At 39.6% G+C, this 22,103-nt stretch overlaps 1 protein-coding gene across 1 annotated transcript; it reads right to left on the bottom strand.

The window, feature by feature from the left end:
• Nucleotides 1-5,776: 5,776 nt before the first annotated feature.
• On the bottom strand, nt 5,777-21,767 carry CLDN1 (claudin 1). Its single transcript, XM_032631089.1, has 4 exons — nt 21,301-21,767; nt 12,646-12,810; nt 10,138-10,222; nt 5,777-8,408 (listed from the first exon to the last, which is right to left on the bottom strand). Exons 1-4 carry the CDS (start codon nt 21,521-21,523, stop codon nt 8,246-8,248), a joined length of 636 nt encoding a protein of 211 aa, XP_032486980.1. The 5' UTR covers nt 21,524-21,767; the 3' UTR covers nt 5,777-8,245.
• Nucleotides 21,768-22,103: the final 336 nt, after the last annotated feature.

The following is a 22,103-nucleotide window of genomic DNA, read 5'->3' on the forward strand; positions in this document are numbered from 1 at the left end:
TAAAAAAAAATCCTGTAATTCATGGTAAATAATTCATTGTCCTATTTTTTTATTCTGACATTTTTTAAGTTTTGGTTTTCATATTCAAGTTTTTAACCCAAATGGAATTGACTTTTGTATATGGTAGCAGTTAGAGATTATTTTTCCCCCACATGGATACCCAATTTCCCCACAACATATATTGAAGCATCCCTCATATCTCCACTGATCTGCAATACCGTCATGTCTTATATCACGGTTTTACGTATGCTCGAGCTATTTTGGACTGTTCATCCCACTGTTCCCATCTCACTGTTAAGTTAGTTTTTCCTTCCACTGGGGATTTCTGAGAAAGTTTTGATTTTCTGATATACGTGCTATTACTTTCTACCTTTCTCTTTCTTCCTCTTTTTCTTCTTCATCTTTGTATGTTGAATAAGGCAATGAGGGTGAAGGAAGAGTAGCAGTCTTGAAGCCATAAAGTAGCTATGAGAATGGAAGCCACATACTAAGAATGATAAAGTATGAAGATAGAATATACCTGGTTATTTGGCTGTATTACAGATTCTTCATGCCATATTTGGATTACCTACCTCTGGATGACTTGTTATATGAAACAAACAAAACTCTATGTGGTTGATTCTCTGTACTTTTATGTGAAATTCAGGAGGTGCGTTATTTACGTTTCTCTTCAGATAAGAATCTGCCATAGTGGGGACAGTTTGCCAACAGCTTTCAGCTGCACTGCCATTGGGATCTGCTGCAGCCTTCCAGCTGAAGCCACACTTTTGCTGGACAGCTCACAGATAATGACTAAGTGCAGCAGGGGTGCTAGAGCCTGTCCATTTCTGCCCAGTGCAGGACTCTTCTATGGACATCCTTTAAACCACAGCTCCCCATGAGCTGGCCCCAAGACTTTCTCAGAGCTGCACATCAGGTTGAGGCTTTTCCTGCAGAATTATCCTCCCTTCCCTCTCTCCTTTCACAAGTGTTAGACCAGGTTGTGTTGACTAACTATGGCCCATGGGCCAAATTTGGATCACATCCTTTTTTTTTTTTTTGTATGCTCTGTAAGCAAAGAATAGTTTTTGCATTTTAGACAGTTGTAAAACAAACAAAAGCAAAGAAGAATATGTAACAGAGACTATATGTATCCCATAAAGCCTAAAATATTTACTATCTGGCCCTTTACAGAAAGTTTGCCAACCCCTGTAAAGGCTTTCCTGTCTATTCCTGCTTTCTTTACCCTTGCTCTTCCACAGGAATTAGCATCCCACCTCTTGCAGTTCTAACCCTGTCTTGACATTCTGCTTCCCAGAATACTTAAACTGAGACATTTGGTCTCTGCTACTACATTAAATTATTAAAATGTAATCATTAAAAAGTAGATTAGTAAACGGCAGAATCAGGACCAAAATCCAGGGCAGGCCTATGACTCTAATACACCAGACTTCTTTGAGGATAGTTTTGAGAACACTAGAATGAAAAATTTGGAAGGTAATAAAATATTCAACAATGGGTAAAATAGATTTGGTTTCTAATTTTATTGACTTTTTAACCTAGTGATTATAGGTATCAACTTAAATGTCCAAAGACTGGGACATATTTTCAACTTGGTAAGTCATATGAAACAAATGTTTGACTTCTCTCTTCTTTTGAAAACACTTTCTTCACTCTAGATTTCCACACTCCTGCCTTTTCCCACTGTCTACTGGTCATCTCTACTTGGATGTGCAATAAGTATCTTAAACTTAACATGTCCAAAATAAAACTTCTGATTCTCTCTTCATACCTACTCTCCTGTAGTCTTCCCTCTCTGGTTTTTGGCAGCTCCATCCTATCAATTGTTTGGGCCAAAAATCTTGGAGTCATCTTTGACTCTTATTTTAACATGACATCTCACATCCAGTCAATCAGCAAAACTGGCTGGCTCTACTTTAGAATATTATCCAGATTATAACCACTTCTTACTACCCACTGCTAACACCAAGCCACCTCTTGCCAGAATTATTGGTAATATCCTTCTGTCTGAACTCACTGCTTTTCTCCTTGCCCTCCTATAGTCTATTCTCAACACAACAGAAAAAAATACATCTTAATTTAGATCTTGTGCCTTCTGTGCTTAAAACCTAACACTGTTTGTTCCCTTTACTTAATAGTAGATGAAGTCCTTACGGTCCACCATGCCCTATACGATTTAGATTCCCCTTCTCTTCAAGCCTTCATCTCTTATTACTCTCTTCTAGCTTAAAGCATTCCAACCACACTGGCCTCCTTACTCTTTTTTGAACATTTTATACATAATTCCACTTTTGAGCATTTAAACCTGCTGTTTTTTTGGAATGTTCTTTCCCCTAGATAATTGATTTGCTTCTTATTCTCCTTGATATTGTTTCTTAAACATCACCTTTTCATTGAGGACTTCCATGACCTTATTATTGTAAATTGTTACCCTCTTCCAACCTTCCCAGTCTTGCCTACTTTAGTTTTTATCTATATGGTTTATCACGATCTAATATACTATATATTTAGCATGTTTAGCTTACTGTCTATATTCCCATATAGAATGTAAGTTCTAGGAGCGAAGGGTTTTTTGTCTGTTTTATTCATGGTGGCTACGTTGCACAAATCCAGGGCCACCATTTCCTTTGTGGCAGAAAATACTTGGCGAATATTAGCTTCTTAAAAATATTACTGAATGAATATTTATGAACTCTGCATGGTAACAGTATATTACTATACACTTGAATGGAAAACAAAAAAGAAATCAGAATTATTTTTACTATGTGATACTATGAAAAAAAAGTAAAAACTAACAACAGGGCTTCCCTGGTGGCACAGTGGTTGAGAGTCCGCCTGCTGATGGAGGGGACACGGGTTCGTGCCCCGGTCCAGGAAGATCCCACATGCTGGGGAGCGGCTGGGCCATGGCCGCTGAGCCTGTACATCCGGAGCCTGTGCTCCGCAACGGGAGAGGCCACAACAGTGAGAGGCCCGCATACCGCAAAAAAACAAAAACAAAAAACAAAAACACAAAAACCCACAAACAAACTCCAAAGCTTATCTTTGGGAAAGAAAAGGCGGCTAGAGAAGATCACATCAAATTATTAATAGTTTTGCTTTTGAATAATATGGCTATTATAATCTTTAAAATAATTATTTCTAATTTTCTATATTTTTCTACTTTATTATTAATACATTTTAATTTTATTATTGGGAAAAATAAATATTGTGGTAAAAAATAGTTTTCAAAAATAAATTCCTTTTTCCCTGCTGTATTAGAGGTCATTTTTCTTTCATGTATTCCACTCCCATCTCCAAGGAAATATTCTCTGCTAACCCTGACCCTTGTTTCAGATGTCTGCTTATTTCAGGTCTCTTATAGGCTGTTGGACTTTTTATAGTTAGGCAGCAGCAATAGACACCTGGGGAAAGCACAACGTTAATGGAAACAGGAAACTTAATGGACAAAAATGATTAAGAGGAAAAAAGCCCCATTGGGAGAAGAAAGTGCTCTGGTCCAGGTCATCTAAGAAATACTTGTCCAGTTTTCAAACTTTATCTTTCCCCAACTGGTTAGAGTGTGTGTGTGTGTGTTTACTTTTTCTTTTGGGGGGAACAGAGAATAAAAGCAATAAATCATGGAAATTATTACATAAATAAAATCAAATCACAGAAATGTTATTCAATTAAAAATAAATGTAGCAAGATTATACTTTGGCTAAGGACTTTCCTGAAATTTTCATATAACAAAGGAAAATAACTCAGTGATTATAATATGATAAACACTTATACTCTTGAGCTAATATTTTTTTTAAACAGAAGGCTGTTCTTTAAACGAGAATTTGCTTTGTATTAATGACTATTGGTGGTGACTTAAAAAATAATAGTAAATGACAAGAAAGAAGGTTATTTACCAAAGAAATATGACAACAGCTTCTGAAGACCATCTCCGTTTAACTCCTTCCCTCCTCTCACCAAAACAAACAAACAAAAAAATCCCTAAAACCAGAAAATAGAACCATAATGTTAGAGAAAGGGTAAATAAGCAACATTTCATGTATGAAGTACCTGGATGTGGTTTATATAGAAAATTTTTTGAGCAAGCTTGGTCCTGAGAGATGACATAGCCCAGTGATGTGCAACTCAGAACGTGAAGTGGAATCCCCTGGGAAACTCACATCTGCTACCCTCCTCTCAGAGATTCTGATTTCCGTAACCTGGGTTTAAATCCTTGGAGCTGGGAAGTTTCAAAAACCTCCAACGTTCAAATGCTTCCATGTTGTTACGGATAAGAACCACTGCATGGGGCCAAGCTCTTCCTTTTACAAATGAGAAAATAGTGGATGGAGATCTCCATAGCTCACAATGCTGATCATTGGCAGAGCCCAGTGCTAGATTTCAAATTCATTTTTCTTCCCACTTAACACTCTTCACCCTCCTGGGGCCCCGGAGAGGGTCTTATTTATTTTCTATATCCTTTATCCTTGTCAATATTTAATGGCACTGCCCCATGGTAGGTGATCAGTAAATATTAATTGAACAAAGTCATATCTCTTGTCTAATTGCTGATATTGGCCATGTGGGAAAAACCTGTCAATGGAAGATGGGTATTAAAAATTCCACGAGTTCTGCATTGAGAACGTTTCTCACTGTGTTTTTAAACTCAACAGTCTGTCCCCACATAATCCTGGAACCTGCAGTGACTTCTGCCAGTTTCCATGGTACCAGCTAGTTACAGAGATTTTAGGGCAGGTTGGGGGTACCTGGGGTATATCTGGGGTGGGGTAGGAGGAGACTGCAGAAATCTTATACCTGAGCCACACTCAAAAGGAAGGAAAAAAAACCCATTACCAGATTTTACTAGGATTAACAACAGGCTTTAAAAGGTTGGAATGTGGGAATGGTATGGAGTTTTCCCTGGACCTGGGCACGGATCCACATAGAAAGTACTAATTGATGAGTAGGAGAAACGACATGGTTTGCAGGACAATGGCATCCATAACGAGGAGCTCACACAGAGCGGGTGTCTACTTCGTAGGACTGACAATCCAGGTTTTCTCTTAAGAGTACTTGTCAGGAGCACTTAGGAATTGTATTACCTCTCAAACTTCATGGGCTTGGACCCCTCCTCAGAAATTTAAATTCTGTAGAAAGAGTGGGGATTCTGATGCATCTGCTTAATTTAAAGGGACTGAGAATAATCTTAGTCTCTCACCCTTAAGTCTAATGTCCACATAGAGCTCCACATAGAGCTGCAATCCTTTGTTTACAAGCCTGTCTCTTTAATACGTAAATTGCTTACAGAGAGGTTACAACTAAGGCTTTATCAATTATTGATACTTTCAGATAACAGGTGAGTGAGTTTCATCACTTGCTTTCCTAAGAAGTAGTTTTGGTAATAGTCATTACAAAAACAATAATGGATTTCTGGCTGTCCTTCTCTCTTCCAACTTGTGAGAAACACAACTGCCTTAAGCTTTCACGATGATTTACAGTTGGTGATTTTATCCCTTAGTCATTTATTGTAGCATGTCCCCTTTCTATGGATGGGGAAAATGAAGTAACGTCTCCTGACGTTCTCTTGTATCACCACCCTTGATGAGGAAAAGCATAGTTGGAGAGAAACAGGGCATTCCAGTGGGTGGAGCCACTCAAATAGTTGACAGGTGGTGGTGCAGAGGCACCATAGCTCTTTTCTAGTAACACATGGTGAGTCAGATCCTATCCTGAGCCATCTCTTCTTCCAAGCATGGCAATCTTGAAATAAATGATTAAAAAAACAAAAAAACAAGGATTTACTTTATATTAAAAAACCCACAATTTATTGAAAAAGAGTAACACTTTATACAAATTCCCATTACAAAACCCTAAAATACCTATTTGTCTGTTTCCAGGTATGGTAGCAGAGTACAAAAATATCAAAATTGGATAAATTTTGGTGTAACCATCCTGCTGGCCATTTTGGACTATAGATTTCAGAGTTTAGTAACTAGTAACCACATGTATTTATACTTGCCCATCATTAGGATCTATGTAGGTAGCAGAAGTTCTTTGAATTATACCTTCTAGGAGCACAGACTTTCAGGTTTGGAAGACACACTAAAATTTACTAGGTTCAAATCATAGGATGCAGTCCTTCGGATAATTTCCCCTATATGGTTTCACTATGAGTTACATTCCCAAACTACCTATCCTAGCAGTGTTAGCTGCCAGCTAATAACAATACCTCTGATAACATCGCATAACAGATATCCACCTTGTATACCCTTGCAAGTTACTAAAAGTAAAAAAATCTTCCATTCTTTGGTTTGCCAACATGTACACTTCTGTTTCACCCATTACATCTGCAGACTTGTCCTAGGTCAAGTCCGCATTCCTGAAAGGAGAAAAGCTTAGCCACAAAAAGTATCAGGCCATAGTGACTGAAGAAAACTAAGACTGCCCCAGAATCCTTTTCACTTAGTAATCTGAAATTCACTTTAGTGTCTCATCACTCGAGAGGTTGGTTAAAGCAAGAAACCTATTGCTTACAATTTGTCTCTTTTCAGTCATTTGAAAAGTAATCCAAAACCTATGCACTTAAATTCCTTAATTCTTTCCCCTAGTATAATACTTTTTACCTCACAAAGTCACACTTACATGTATCCCATCTCGCTGGATCCCCACAACAGCCCTGAGAGGTAGGCAGGTCAGGAAGTACAATCCTCTTTTTATAAGTGAAGCAGTAAATCTAGGGCAACCAAGCGCCCTGCCCAAACTCACACTGTAATTGAGAGCACCAAGACTCACATCAGGTCTCCAGACACCGAAGTCAACACCCTTCCCATTACATCATCTTGCTCGAGTGAAGGAGTATTTTCCACAGACTGGAAAACTAAGGGCAATTGTTAAAACGGAACAGAGCACCAACAGCATGGTGGCCACCGCTGAAAGGAAGGAAACGGGTCTGTGGAGAAAGGAAGGTGCCGAACGATGGGATGCCTGCGTGTAGGTTTGGTTCAATGACTTCTTAACAGACAATTTAGCAAACAGAGACACTACTTAGGCATATTTCACGTTCAAAGAATGAGCATAATATCAACTAATTAATACTTATACCACTGTAGCAGCAGGTTAAGTATCATTATCTCAATTCAACAGATGGGAAAAGAGGAGAAAGATTAAGTGATCTGCTTACAGCTACAGAGAGAATATTTGTCATCAGGCTGTCACTACAGAAAGTCTAGCACTTCATTCAGACAAAAAGGTCATCCCTCTCTGGGACGAGGTAAACTATACGAGAAAACAATACAGTTTGAGGAAGGGGACAAGAAAAAGGTAGTTTGGGAGGATATACAACTGTGAATAAGTAGGTCAAAAAATTCAATCAATAGAATTGTGTCACAACACTTGGGAAAGCAGCACACAGCTCCTCAATGGGACAAATATTTTCAAAGCAAACAAGTGTGTTACAGGTCAGAGTACAGGGAGCATATGGGAAGGTCAACAGGAATATACCATCTGGTCACACAGAAAGATCTGCTCCCAAAACTCTGGTCTGTAAGAGATTCTTACTGACTTTAGGAATTAAACTGTAGGCATAAAAGTGTGTTACCAGAATCGAGAGTTAAGCCCAATCTCACAAAAAACAAAGTCATGAAGAATGACTGAATGGTGACAGAGCAAGCGCTCTAAGATCATAGTAAAAAAAAAAAATGATACAAACATATGAAAAGGGCACATGTGAAGAACTGAAATAATTCATACTTGGTAAAGTAGGTCAGGTCTTCTGTGAAAGACATTAAAAGCTGATGAAGGAGGGTAAATGATATTTGACCTATTATATATGTATACATAAAGAAAGAAGAGAAGAATACCAAATAAACTACTTATTTAATCAATATAAATATATTTTTCTTTTTTTAGATATATTTTAAGAATGCTGGTACCAACATAATGAGGCTTTACTACCTAACTTTTTTATAGAAAAACATGTACATGTACATATCTATATATATTTAAGGAATGCCCTCTCCCCACATTTGAGATGATGACTCAGTGGGAAGCAGTAATACAAATAGAAAAGGCTCCCCTCTTATATTGAGGAAAGGAGATAAAATAAGACTATGTCATTTTCAGCAATGGGTATTTAACAAAATATGTTCTTTTGGTAATACCACAGTTCAGACTACAATAGTCAAAATCTAAGACCTTAACTCCAATACAGTATTTCAATGTTCATTTTCTGATTGTTCCAACAGGGTTGTCTCCTTTTGCTTCTGCGTCACACGTAGTCCTTCCCACTGGAAGGTGCAGGTTTTGGATAGGGCCTTGGTGTTGGGTACGATGTTGTTTTCTGGGGACAGGAGCAGCAAAGTAGGGCACCTCCCAGAAGGCAGAGGGAAGCAGCAGCCCAGCCAGTGAAGAGAGCCTGACCAAATTCATACCTAAAAAGAAGAGACAATGTATTTGCTTAGTCAGTGAATCACTGGAAACTTCTCTAATATAATTAAAGAATGAAATCAATATCACACTCATTATATTTTTTCTGCTGAAAAAAAATCCCCCATGATCCCTTTAAGTTCTGCGAAGTACTTTAAGGTTTGTGGACACACACACGAGAATGTTCACATTGCAGCTGTTGACAATTTGCAATAGTAGATCAGGCAATGTGGCATGCAACACCAGGTTAATTATATAAATAGTTCCAAAGACTTTTTCATGTGTAGGAGACTTGTAAAGCATGTTTATATATACCTTGGAAGTCAGGTTTGGACAATGGTTCCTAGGCTAAAACTTAACAAGTCATGCTATCACCAAGTAGCAACCAAATTCTACAAAGAAACTGCTAGAGGGTGTTGGAGACAGAGTTTTCAATAGTCAATCACTGAAATCTGAAATTTATGGTTTTACGAAAAAGACTTCTAATCAGCTCATAGATCATTCTAGGTTAAGTTGATCCAGGTGGATGTATGAAGCCATACTTCTGGGGAGAAGATCTGTGACTGATGGTGGACAATAAAGAGAGAGAAGGGCTGGATCTAGACTTATAAGGCCTGAGTTTGAATTCTGATGCAAACTCTCAACTGCTAAACTGTGGGCCAGTAACTCCTCTTCTCAACCTCAGCTGCTGCTTCTCTTAAAGCAGGATGATTTCATCTGCCTCACTGGACTGCTTTCAGAATCATGTGGGACAACGTAAATAAGCATACAGTGTCTAGCAATTTATAAAGTGCTTTCATATCCATTACTGGTAAAATTTTAGCCTACTGACCTCCAGCAGATTCTGTCCTTACAGTGTAGATCTTATGGGATGGGTCCCAACACAATCACTGCAGTATGTGTTCTCCTCTATGTGGGTGATTTTATACAAAGAAGCATACCTTATCTCTCCACCACTGGGATTTTTCATCCATTCGTCTTAGCACTCAACAAACAATAATTACATCTTAACATTCTGACTCAGAATATAGTTATCCGGCTTTAAAGATGTGAACACAGTGAGACAAAGAGCCGTGTCTCTGATCAAAGGGTGTCATTACGTGAGAGCCAAGAGTCAGCCCTTTAACTTCCACAACTTGCGATATTAAGAAGGATGACCTTTCTAAAGTTATTTTTATGGTTGTGATGGAACACAGTATTTCAAAGTGCTAACTTTTCTTTTTCATAAATAAATTGTTTTTTCATAAACAGGATTAAACCATTAGAAACGACATATTATTTGTTAACCTCTACAACAGTACGATTTTTGCAATCAGTCATAAACTGTATTTAGTTACAAATAATCACAAGTGTTAAAAGTTTCAGAATACACTTCAAAAATAAAATTTCAAATATGTTGGTATCTTTATTAATCTTAAAAACATTTTTTAAATATGAAAAAAAGTCCAGCATACACTTGGAAAGTATACAGCTTAGAACTTTTCTACTTTGAAGTTCATTTTGTTATCAATACAGGCTGTTAAAGCAATGATTATTGCTGTTAAAGCAATCATTGCTGTTAAAGCAATGATCAGACATGAGGCACAGGCCATTCAAATTATTTTCAAGTTTGACAGAAGTTCCATAAAATTCTGGATAGCAAATCTGGGAAGCTACGGCACAAGCTGGACTTTGCAGAACATTAAAAGGGTATTTTCTCAGAGAACAAACTATTTTAGGAGTGAACAGCATTACCTGGCATTGACCGGGGTCATGGGGTCATAGAATTCTTGAACAATTCTATTGCCATACCATGCTGTGGCAACTAAAATAGCCAGACCTACAGAAATTCAAAACAAAAGACTGTTAATCACTGTGGAACACTGAGCATAAATATACGGCTCATTAAATTTATAAGTATTTTACAAGAATTAAATCTCATCAATAGTGCTGACATTTTTAATTTAATCCATTTTAATTCAGACGACTTTAATTTAGGGAGATTAGAGGTTCAGACATGATTTATTCTAAGTATTCTCTTAAGACAGATGAAAATATTTGGTGGGAGTTAGGCATAGTTTATAATGTTCATGTCATTTTATTCACTTAGAGTTGAAGGTCACCGGCACAAACAACATTCTGTTGGAAATGTTCAGCAGGTTCATGTCATTTAAGATCTCTTTCAAATATATTGTTGTTGTTATACATCACTGTGTTAGACTACTTTTGGTAAAACCAAAGTCCTTATTAGTAAAGCTTGTCACTTACAATACAAAAGGGAAGATGAAAACCCTTCTACATTCTTCTTGACCAAAACTCAAAATTCACATTTGTTTTTTTTTTTTTTTTTTTTGCGGTACACGGGCCTCTCACTGTCGTGGCCTCTCCCGTTGCGGAGCACAGGCTCCGGACGCGCAGGCTCAGCGGCCATGGCTCACGGGCCCAGCTGCTCTGCAGCATGTGGGATCTTCCCGGACTGGGGCTCGAATCTGTGTCCCCTGCATCGGCAGGCGGACTCTCAACCACTGTGCCACCAGGGAAGCCCTAAAATTCACATTTCTGAAGAATCAAAATGAAAGTAAATAGCTAGATAGCAAGAACGAGTAGGACCTGTCTCAGAGTGCACTAGATCACCTGAACTCCTACAACCTCACTGGCCAGATGTGCCAGGTCTTGCCATGAGATTCGCTGAAGTGCCACATCAGATCAATATGTGCTGAACGCTCAATTTTTCATGCCTTTCACATTTCAGTAAGGCCAGAGAAACTACTTAGTCAAAATAACCCACTCTACCATTTATAAGTATACAACACCTTGATTTTTCTTATCCAAAGAAATTAAATAACTTCTTTTTATAGCCATTCTAAAAATTCATCGATTTAGACAGATTAAATATTTCTATGCTACCCCCTCTGCTCCCTTCCTCCTACAAAAAAAGTGGTCCAACCTAATTGCTTCTAATACTTGAGAGAAAACACCATTGCTTTGGCTGCTCAAGCAGACCATGCAAGTGCTGTAGAACTTGCAAGCCTCACTCCCTAGGAAGTCCCTGAGACTGGGGAAGTGATGTACCGGAGTTACAAGAAGGCAAGCGGAGGAAGGGTCCTACACAGTAAGTGCATTCACAGCCTTTGATGTAAAATCAAACTGTTGGGAATAAAATGCTATCTAGGATTAATTTGAATAAACTTTAACCAAACCTTTAGCAAAGCCACAGGCACTCTTCCTTCATTATTGATGAAATCCACATACTTTTGTTAAAGTGAAAATGAGAAAAAAGTCTAATTCTAGTGTTTCCTAGTGGTAGATTATATCACTGGAGTTGTTTTCAAAAACAATAGACTACTACATACTACTACTATATATATATATATATATATATATATATATATATATATATATACATACATATATATACTAGTCCATTTCAAAACAATAGACAACTAGTATATATAATAGTTTATTGTTTTATATATAAACACAATCTTATTTAATATAAACCTTATTATAAGGCTTTACAAGTGACCTGTCCATGTCTTCTTCTGGCTTTCATTTTCTCAAACGTCACATATCAACACTTGAATAAAGCAATATATACACATTCATTTTCTATGGAAAATGTAATCTCACTCTTTTGTCAAGGTTTTTTTCCAAGGCCTTTCTCTATTGTTTTCTTTCTTAACTCATTTACTCTTATTCCCTACCGTTCCAACATTTCACCTCCACTCCAACTGACCTTTCTCTTCACTGATCTACGGGTACCACCTGTTTATCCTGGAGACAGATCTGCCCACGTGGAATGATGTCCTCATTTTCCTCCAATAATCCCAGTCTCATTCATTCCTCACACACCTGTATGATTGACACATTCTTTATGTTCTCTCTCACCATTCCCCATCTTTCCCACATAGCATCGGAAAAGACACTACAGAAATTTTCTGAATTACATAGAATTGTTCCTCAGTGTTTGCTAGATAGAAAAATCTCTCTTCACCTGGGGAGAATGGTTTTACCAACCAGTTGGCACCTGAAACCTCAAGGAATAGACCTGTCCACTGTGAATACAGATTTTCATTTGGTTCCTGTTTGAGAATGTGAAACTCAAATGGACTTAAGGTTCCTATGTCTTCAGATTTTAAAGGAAGTGTATTCAATCGATTCAAGTGCAACAAATCCACCATAAGCTCAGGAAAGCAAAAACTATACCTTAACCCATGTCAGAGAGAGTTTAATAAGGTCTAAGGGGGACAGGGCCTCTCTTACCTGAAATAAGAAAGATCACGCCCCCAATGACAGCCATCCGCATCTTCTGTGCCTCGTTGTCTTCCAGGCACTTCATACACTTCATGCCGACAGTGGCCACAAAGACGGCTACTAGTCCCAGCAGGATGCCAATCACCATCAAGGCACGGGTTGCTTGCAGAGTGCCTGACAGAAAACATTTTAGAACATGTAAAAATCACGCCTAGACCAACAAGAGAAGAGTGGTAGAAGACCAAGTATATTTCAATGTTGTATGGAAGAGAGAAAATCTAACCAGGAGTCAGGAGACTCTGCTTCTAGGGATGTTTCTGCAGGTAACCAACATAGTTTCTTCTCCAGAAAAACAAATACCTGGCTGAATGATGAATAAGAATTCCTCCAGCTCTAACAGTTTACGTTTTCAACATTAAACTCAAAATCCTCTGAAAAAATAATTAATGATTTGGTTGAATAGGTTTAGCTGAACTAATACATTTTTAATCCTCACTAATGGAGTTTTAAATTCTGAAATAACAATCATATGTGTTATCCTTAATGTTAAAACATTTATAATTAAAATGGTTTACAATATATCTTGGTAATAGTCAATAGCTTTATACTCCACTCATCAAGCTGCAGAAAATCTGGGTGGGTGAACTTGGAAGACAACTAGTGAATTTCTCATAGATTATCATGGCTGGATAAGCAACACTTGTATCTCCAGTGATGCGGGTGGGGTGGGAGATATGAACACCACTTTCTTAGAACAAAACATAATAGCCTTTGAAATGTTATTTTGGAACATAGTAGGTTTATATTCGGAGATATCACCAGTTTTTAAAACTATTTAAACTGCTATATTGTAAAATAGCAGATAATTCAATGTAGTATTTCTCAGGATTCCACTAATTTTCTAATTTCCTGTTATTGTCATTGGCATACTAAGTCACGATCAAATCGATAGGGCCAAGTTTGAGATTATGCCAGTATGTATCTTAAAGAGTAAAAAGGTGATACCATCACTGTGGCGTAAAGACACACAGACTTTCAAAGAAAAAAGAGCTGAAACTATGCTGGTTAGATGAGTTTGATTAATTCTATCTTTATTTCCTCCTTCAAATAAAGATCATTATCTCTTTAACAGTGTTAACAGGTGACAAGTTTTTTTGCATATATAAATATTTACATTGTAACTAAGCATGCTATCTTGGGTGAGCTACTTATTATTCTTTGGGACCATCTTTTTATTATGTAAAGTGTGAATGACAGTTATCTCTAAGGAGAAGTTGGAACAATTGACTTCTTGATGGTCTTCAAAAGCGGCTGACATAGGGCTTCCCTGGTGGCGCAGTGGTTGAGAGTCCGCCTGCCGATGCAGGGGACACGGGTTCGTGCCCCGGTCCGGGAAGATCCCACATGCCGTGGAGCGGCTGGGCCCGTGAGCCATGGCCGCTGAGCCTGTGCGTCCGGAGCCTGTGCCAATTTTAAATTGTTAATTTTTCCATCCTTGCCATAACCAGGCAATCTATGATAAAATCATAGTAACCACTTTCTGAAAGTATCAAAGGCATTTTTTAAACTGCATTTGAGAGATATTTTGGAAGTCAAGATAAATTTTTACTTGATTCAATTAAAATCAAATCATAGGCACTTCCATGCTCCCCTCATAGATCTACTCCCCCATAAACGTGTGTGCGCAAGTGTGCACCCTAGCCACACACTTACTGTAAGTGTGGTACCAGGGTGGTACAAGAACTCCTGAATCAAAACACAGGTTTCATGGACCATGGGTTTGTGACACTTCTTCCTTGGAATCACAAACCATACTGTGGCATGAAGAGGAAAATACTAAGGACTCCACAGTTATGGTATGTCCTTCCTTTTGGTTTACCAACAGTTTTTGCAAAGAGTCATTACTTAGAAGGAAAATAAAAAATAACTAAGCTCTTATACATAACACAGATTTCAGATTTGGTCCTAAGTTCCACTTAGAAGGAAAGCATTTCAAGCAAAGGAACACTGGAAGAGGAGATACTGAAAGTCACAATGATCCACGTGGAGGACAGGGGGACCACCTGTCCGTTTGCCTAGGACGCTCTCAGTTTTAAAGCTACAAGTCCTGGCTCCTGAGAAGGTCTTCAACCCTGGACAAACTGGCAAAGCTAGTCACTGCTGGATGGTAGGATGTAAAAGTAAAATGAGTAAAATGAGGCATTTATCATGTAAGACTTTGCAAGCTAGGGGAAGGGGTTTGGAGTTTATTCTAAGTGTGATCAGAAGTCACTGGAGGGTCTTAAAGAAGAGGTGACAAGATTTTTACTCTCTGTCTTCATATGATAGCCCTTCAAGTATGTATAGCCCCTTACATCTCTCACCACCTTTTGCTTTGTTTGTCCATTAAGCTCAGTTTTCCAACCCTTTATTCACCACTGTGGTTGCTTTCTCTGATCTCGAAGTTTTCTACTTTGTTCCAGTTATAGGGCCCCAAACCAGACCCAGCTTCTATAATCATTCTGATCTGTGCTTCATGTGAAAACAGCAGGCCACCAGCCCAGCAGGTCTAAGCACTTGGATCACAAGGTTTACTCTTCACGAGGAGTCTGCTGGACCTCAGTCTCCTGAGTCAGGCTTGTATAAAACCACCCAGGCAGGGAGCGTACATGGATCAACCACTCCAAGGCTCCACCTGCACTTGTCTGGAATTATCTCATTTTCACTGTCTTCACCTCTAAGTTTGTTTCCCTTTCAGTTCTCAAAGAAAGCACATTTAATGCATGCCCCATTTTACTCGTTCCACTACTTTTACCAAATTTCTAAGGGGGAAGGGACAGATATTTTGTTCCATGCGCTACAAACCCTAGTATGTTTTATTTCTTTATAGAACAATGTATCCTTTTCATAACGCACAAAAAATTATGGAGAAAATGGGGGAAAAAACCCGGGGGGAAAAACCTATACTCAGGAATCATGTAAACCATATAGAGCAAGGAGATCATGTTTTGTTTTGAAAAATCTGACAAAGCAATAGTGTTATTTTGTGAAGGAATTTTTTTTGTTTTTTCATTTACGTCTGGTATCCACTGACTTAGGAAATGTCACAAAATCTCATCTTGCATCACTGGAGACGTCTGGATGAATTCTTAACTATAGTGATATGGGGGAGGGAAATGTAAAATACAAAAAAAAAGGCTGAGAATCATAATAGCATGAAAACTCACTAGTTGGGCATATGTAATGGTGAATTACAGATCAAAGTAAGCAAGTGTTGTATTACAAGTTATGAGGGTTTTATGTGCAGATAGAATCTAAACTGCACAGTTTTAAGCTGGAACCATATGAATCCTTCAAATTAACGTCTTACGGAAGCCTTTTAAGTCAGAGATCTAAAATATGTAATTGTGAGCTCCTTGATGACTTGGCCAAATATTTGTTCATATTTCCATCCAAAGCACTAAGAACAGTACCTGGCAAGCTTCATGGATTACTCAATCTGTGTTCAGTGAATTTAAATTTGAACATGTCTTTATCCTTTAAAAATTCTACTATGATAGGTAAAAATACTCCTTTGTGTTAAGCTTCATCTTTGAAATAATACTGAGAAACGCCTTCCTAGAAAGCCTCAGAATACTAAAATCTTGCTACATAAAGCCAGATCTAGTTTAGATCATTAAAAGCTAGAAAGTCATCTAGGGCGAAAAAATTCATACTTTTTGTTTAACCCAATATAACTTTTAAAAATTTTCTAAATTATGCATCTAATTAGCTTCCAAGATGAAGTTTTCTTCTGGTGGAACAATGATCAGTAGGGCAGAGAAGTTGAGAAATATTTGAAAGCTGCAAAATATTTTAGACTAGAGAGATACAGTCTTGAACTATTATCTCTGAGTTGACCTGATCGGCTCAGATCTAGAAGCAAATATGTTCCTTTCTGGCCCACTAAATTTGCAGATACCTCTACAATACTATTATCAGCGACTAAAGAAGTTGTCTTTGGAGCAAACATTCAACAAGTTACACTATTTATCCTCATCATTATCAGCAGTACACGGAGAAGGCAGTCTTTTAATTATATTATACTTAGCTAGACTGATAATCTTGAGATTAAAGACTCCTTAAGGAGTTCTTACCACTTGCAACCTGAAAGTATAATCTGAAAACATACTTACAAAGATCTCTACTTATGAGATAAGAAATGAGTTAGAAGTTACTGATCTACTACAGTGAAGTTAATCAACATAAGCGTAGAAAGACAAGCATAGACAAGTCAGTGGAATGTTTTCTTCTAAAGCTTTTCTAAAGTTTTACTATACAAGCAGCAGAATCTCCTTTATGTGACGTTGTTCATGCTGTTTACTAGCCATATTACTATATTATTACCCTATGATTATATATCATAAACAAAGTAGATTTTGATTATGTCTCTATCCTCACACAGTCTCTCTTTGCATCAGTAGTCCCTTAATAAGTATTAGGCAAATAAATAAACTGACCACTGGCTGACTAGAACAAAAATCCTCTTCTCTCCTCTGCGATTAAAGGAACTCATCACAGAGTGTCACAGAACTATACTCCCGTGACTTCTTCCCTTATTAAATTGCTCACTTTTGCTCAAGTTCAAAGTTTCTCAAGAGTCCTCATTGTTAGCATTTCCATTTGATTGACCATGAACTGGTGGCCGTTGGGTGTGACCTTAGACTCCAGCACAGTCAATAACGGTGGTCTGGGAAGAGACAGGGCTCACCACTTTTTCAGGATGTGCCAAGCAGTTCTGCTACCTCGTTTGTTTCTTAGAGAAATTGCCTCAGGATTAAATGTACGCTTCCATGTGACCTCTGTGCCTCTTACTCATCACTCCAATCAAGGAAACCTAAACCATGCCCCTTGGCCGTTTCTGCTCCATCACTGCAGTTATTAACAAAGAATGTTGGCACTGGAAGGAATCAACATTTGCATCTTACCAATCTTCTTAGCTGCATTTCTAGGAACACGGATAGGGCCTGGCTCATGCTTGTCGAATGGATGAATGAGTCATGGATTCAGCTCCCCACTCCTCCTACTCTGCCCTATTTCATAAGCGGGGAAACTACAGCCCAGAGGAATTGAGTGGATCACCACTATAAACATGGCTAGTTAGTGCAAGACCAGGGTAAGAATTGAGTACTCAAGCCTGGCTTTGGGTTTTGACTTTCATCATTCCAAAAGTCAGAACTAATTCTTGAAACGGATCTGAACACAAATGGCCCCTTAAACACCCTTGGTTCAGCAGGCATAATGCAGTCTAGGGAAGTGTAAGCGGGTGCCCTCCTCTCTGCCTGTGCTTCAAAGACTGTCCAAGTCAGTGATTTTGTTCTTTGATTGAGCCTAACATCATGGTGAGAGTGCTGGGAAACTTCACCCACAGCCAGTACTTATTAAAGCACACCAACACACATGTGGATTCATGCAAAGCAAGTTGAACAGCCTAGAGGAACTTATAAACAAATTACAGAATCCCAAGGCTAGATGAGACTTAGAGAAAGTCTAGCCTAACCTCCCATTTGTCTGGGACTTGGATTTTTCCCTACAACATTCCTTCAAAACGCTTACTTATTCCTCTGCTTTCCCATCTCCCACCATGCAACCTCCTGGGGCAACTCAGTCTTTGGACAGCTCTAGCTATTAAAGTCAAGCCAGAAGAAGCAATTAACTAAGCACATGAAATAGGCACTAGCTTGCCAAAAGTTTGAGAATTGGATCAAAACAAGGCAAGATGTACAGTTTAATCAAGAAAAGTCGACTGCAACTCTGACACTCTTTTTTGTATATTCCAACTATCAGTCATCAATGTCAATAAACATCCATACTTGGATGGAAGTGAAACTGTCTCAACCATAGTAAAACCACAATCCACAGTATAAGATTTGTTTCCCCAGGAAGTTCCCCAGTTACATTTTCATAAACTGCTTTCCAAGAACCACCTGAAGAAGCCTGGCTGTATCTCCTTTCGTATATTGGCTTATGCAGACTGTATCCCTATAGACACTGTCATGTTCTTTTTACAGCTGAAACTAATTAGAGAAAGGGAATAAGGGATTTTAATATATCCAGCGCTACAACCTTGATAAATCCCGGAATCTCGGCCCTAAGTTGCCAGATGGGCTCCACTGACAAAAAGAACACGGTACAATTTCAAGAAATTTCTAGCTAAGCTTTTTACCTAAAAGCACTTTGTGGCACACGACTTGTTACAAGGAACACTGCTTATATGTACAGATAATCCTGTTCACCTCTAGATGTCACAGAACTATACCAAAACCAGCCAATGAATCACCTCCCCACCTCTCTACATCAGGTGGGTGTGAGCACATATGTACAGGTAGAGAAATGGAGACAGGTAGGTTCTCTGGCCTCCATCCAAAGACGTCTAGTTAGTTACTGGCAGGTTGGAGAGGGTACAAATGAGTCAAGTTTCCTTCTGGGAATCAGTTTTGAGAGAAAGGCCTCAGCCCCACCTTCAATAAACTCTGGCTTTAACGAAAGTGAAAAGAAATCTGATCTGGAGTTAAAAAAAATTCATCAGGAAGAAATCTCCAAAATGTGTATGGGGTAGAGGGAAGGTATTGTTTAGATCTTCTACCACAGCTTTAAAAACTGTAACAGCTATATTAATTAGGAATAAATGAAAATAAAACATTTTAACACATTATCATGAGTAGGGATGACCTGTTTGAGTATTGACAACATGGATCAATCTGATTTCATTTGGTCGTTTAAGGCAGTTAACAGGAAACCTATTTAAACATGTAGAAAATGAACTATTTTGATCAGAGGAATCAGAGACCTCTCTGGAATTGCCCTTAGAATGGTCTCCACCTGCCAATTCCTCAATATGATATGTCTGATACAATTCCTTACATGTATTTATCCATCCATGGGTAGATTCAATGATTATATAAAGGTGTGTACCTAATATACTCCTTATGTTTGGCATAAAAGAATCCTAATACGGTAAGTTTGAAAAGCTGAAATGACAACACTAAAAAAACTACTGTATGTACACTGACTCACCAAATTCCAGAGGTACTCAAGCGGTTTAAACAGATTTGGCACAGATTTAACAACTCTAAAGTATATAGCTTTTGACTAAACCACACGCAGGAGGTGGACAAAACAACTGAAGTAAAGTTGAGCGATGACAACACTGCTTACCATCAGCACACAAAGGGGACTTGTGGGCAGGCTTGCCTGTCTAGGCAAAGACTAAGGAAGCTTTTCTTCAATTTAGTCCAAGTGCATGACAGACACAAGGTTCAGGACAACTAATGTAATATCTCAAGGAAGATACTCTAGCCGTGAATTGTTATCACCTAAGTAAGTGGGAATTTAATGAGTTTCTGACAAGACACTCAAAAGCTTTTATTTTTAAAAAAAATGAAAGGAAAAAATTCCTGTCGTCTTTCCACCATCTTTAGGACTATTTCTCTCTACATAATCCTTTCCAACCCGACAGAATAAGAAGCCAATATCCATTACACAGAAACTCCTTTGTGGAAGGCAGAAACTCAAGAGAAGACCCGCCCTCACTCTCCTGAACGCTGAGCTCATCAGCTGTGTCTCCTTTGTGGCATTTGTCTTCAGTGGCTCCATTCTTCCCTTCATATTATGAAGGGAGGTTATTTAGAACTTCTCTTTGTTGTCATCCTTTTTCCACCTGCTACCCACCTTCACTTTCCAAAATAACATTATACAATCTGCCTCTTCTGAACACTCTTGGCCTGAAAGCTAAACCCTCTGGAGAATCTTAAGAGGCTTCTTCAAGGGACTTCCCTGGTCATCCAGTGGGTAAGACTCTGAGGTCCCAACGCAGGGGGCCAGGGTTCAATCCCTGGTCAGGGAACTAGATCCCACATGCATGCTGCAACTAAAAGTCCTCATGCCACAACTAGGAGCCGGCATGTCGCAACGAAGACACCTCGTGCAGAGACTAAGACCTGGAGCAAGCAAAAAAAAAAAAAAAAAATTAAAATTGCTCCTTTATTTGAAAAAAAAAAAAAGAGTCACACCAGGGGATGCATAGGGGCTTCCTCACACTTACTGGATCTTAAAAGTCAAAAGAATCAAAAGATTCAAACTCAAGTGAGTAGAAGACATTAGGTTGGGACATTCCATGTAGGAATGTGATTTCTCCTATGAAAACCCACAGTAAAGACAGATTGGGAAAAAAAAATCCTATGTAATAACTTTGGGATTATCTATTTAATTTTATAAACTGGAGAAGCTACCAGGCTCCAAAGTTTTCAAGGCATATCATTTTCTTGACCCAACTCTACAGTTCTTCAATTTTCACAGAATCTGAGAATGTCCAGGAGAGGCCTAAGAGCTCAAGTTAGTTTGGCCTTCACTCGCTCCATCACCACCCCAGTCGTAGGCATGTAAGATGAAACCACACCTACAGAAAAGTGTCACCCAGGGTGTCAGAGGAAAAACAAGAGCTTAGGTCTGGGCCTCCCCTTCCTCAAGCCACAGGTCTCTCTCACTTCCTCATGGCAGAACACGTGATCAGAAGACTTGATCCACTGAAGGTTGATAGACATGTAATCACACAACAGGGTCCGTTTGGTAGCTACTCCTCCAAAACGGAGCCACTGGGGGGTTGGGTCCCTGCGTCACAGCTGCGGGAGTAGGGAGTGCACTCACTGTTCAGATTCAGCAAGGAGTCGAAGATTTTGCACTGGATCTGCCCGGTGCTCTGCGACACGCAGGACATCCACAGCCCCTCGTAGATGGCCTGGGCCGTCACGATGTTGTCGCCAGCGTAGGAGTAAATCCTCCACTGGGGCAGCGCCGTGCTGACGATGGAGCCAATCCAGCCCAGGAAAGCCAGGATGAAGCCCAGCAGCTGCAGCCCCGCGTTGGCCATGGCTCGCTCGGGCTCCCGCACCGGCTCGGGGGCGGCCGGTGCACAAGCGGGAGTTTGCAGGTGCGCCCCGGGACTCCCGGGGGTGGCGGAGCTGCGCGGAGGAAGTTACTGCGGGGAGCCCTGCTCCCTGCGTCGCCGCTGGAGAAGCTCTAGGTCCGGGTCCGGGTCCGAGTCCGGGTTGGCGCTGGAGTTGGTAGGCGAGAAACCGCAGCTACTTCGGGGCCGGGACTGAGACGCCGAGCCGCTGGGCGCCGCGATTTAAAGCAGCCCCGCCCCGGCCGGCCCGGCCGCCGCGCAGCGCCCCCTGGCGGTTTCGGGGCGGCTTACGGGGAAGCGAGAGGGAGCGTGGGAGCTCGCGATCGCCCACGCGGCCTTGGCCGGAAGGTCCCGCCCCCTAAGGGGGGTACAGGCCGAGGAAGAGCAGGCGCGCAGAGTGTTCCCCAGCTCGCTTCCTCTCTTTTCTCCCCTAGCTCTTTTCCTCTGTTGGCCTTCCCAGGCTTTCCATTCATTCAATCTACGTTTATCCAAAAATGACTCCGTATATCTAAACAGTAAAAATGCATAAAGATGAAAAATAGAG

The sequence above is a fragment of the Phocoena sinus genome, chromosome 4, assembly GCF_008692025.1.
Source record: "Phocoena sinus isolate mPhoSin1 chromosome 4, mPhoSin1.pri, whole genome shotgun sequence".
Classification (NCBI taxonomy): domain Eukaryota; kingdom Metazoa; phylum Chordata; class Mammalia; order Artiodactyla; family Phocoenidae; genus Phocoena; species Phocoena sinus.

Bases quoted from the DNA above. Each gene is read 5' to 3' on its own strand.
- CLDN1 (XM_032631089.1), bottom strand. From the start codon at position 21,523: ATGGCCAACGCGGGGCTGCAGCTGCTGGGCTTCATCCTGGCTTTCCTG. The intron at 10,223-12,645 runs GTAAGAGAGGCC...GAATTTCTGTAG, and splicing joins CGTGATCTTTCTTATTTCAG to GTCTGGCTATTTTAGTTGCC. The intron at 8,409-10,137 runs GTAATGCTGTTC...TCTTCTTTTTAG, and splicing joins ATGACCCCGGTCAATGCCAG to GTATGAATTTGGTCAGGCTC.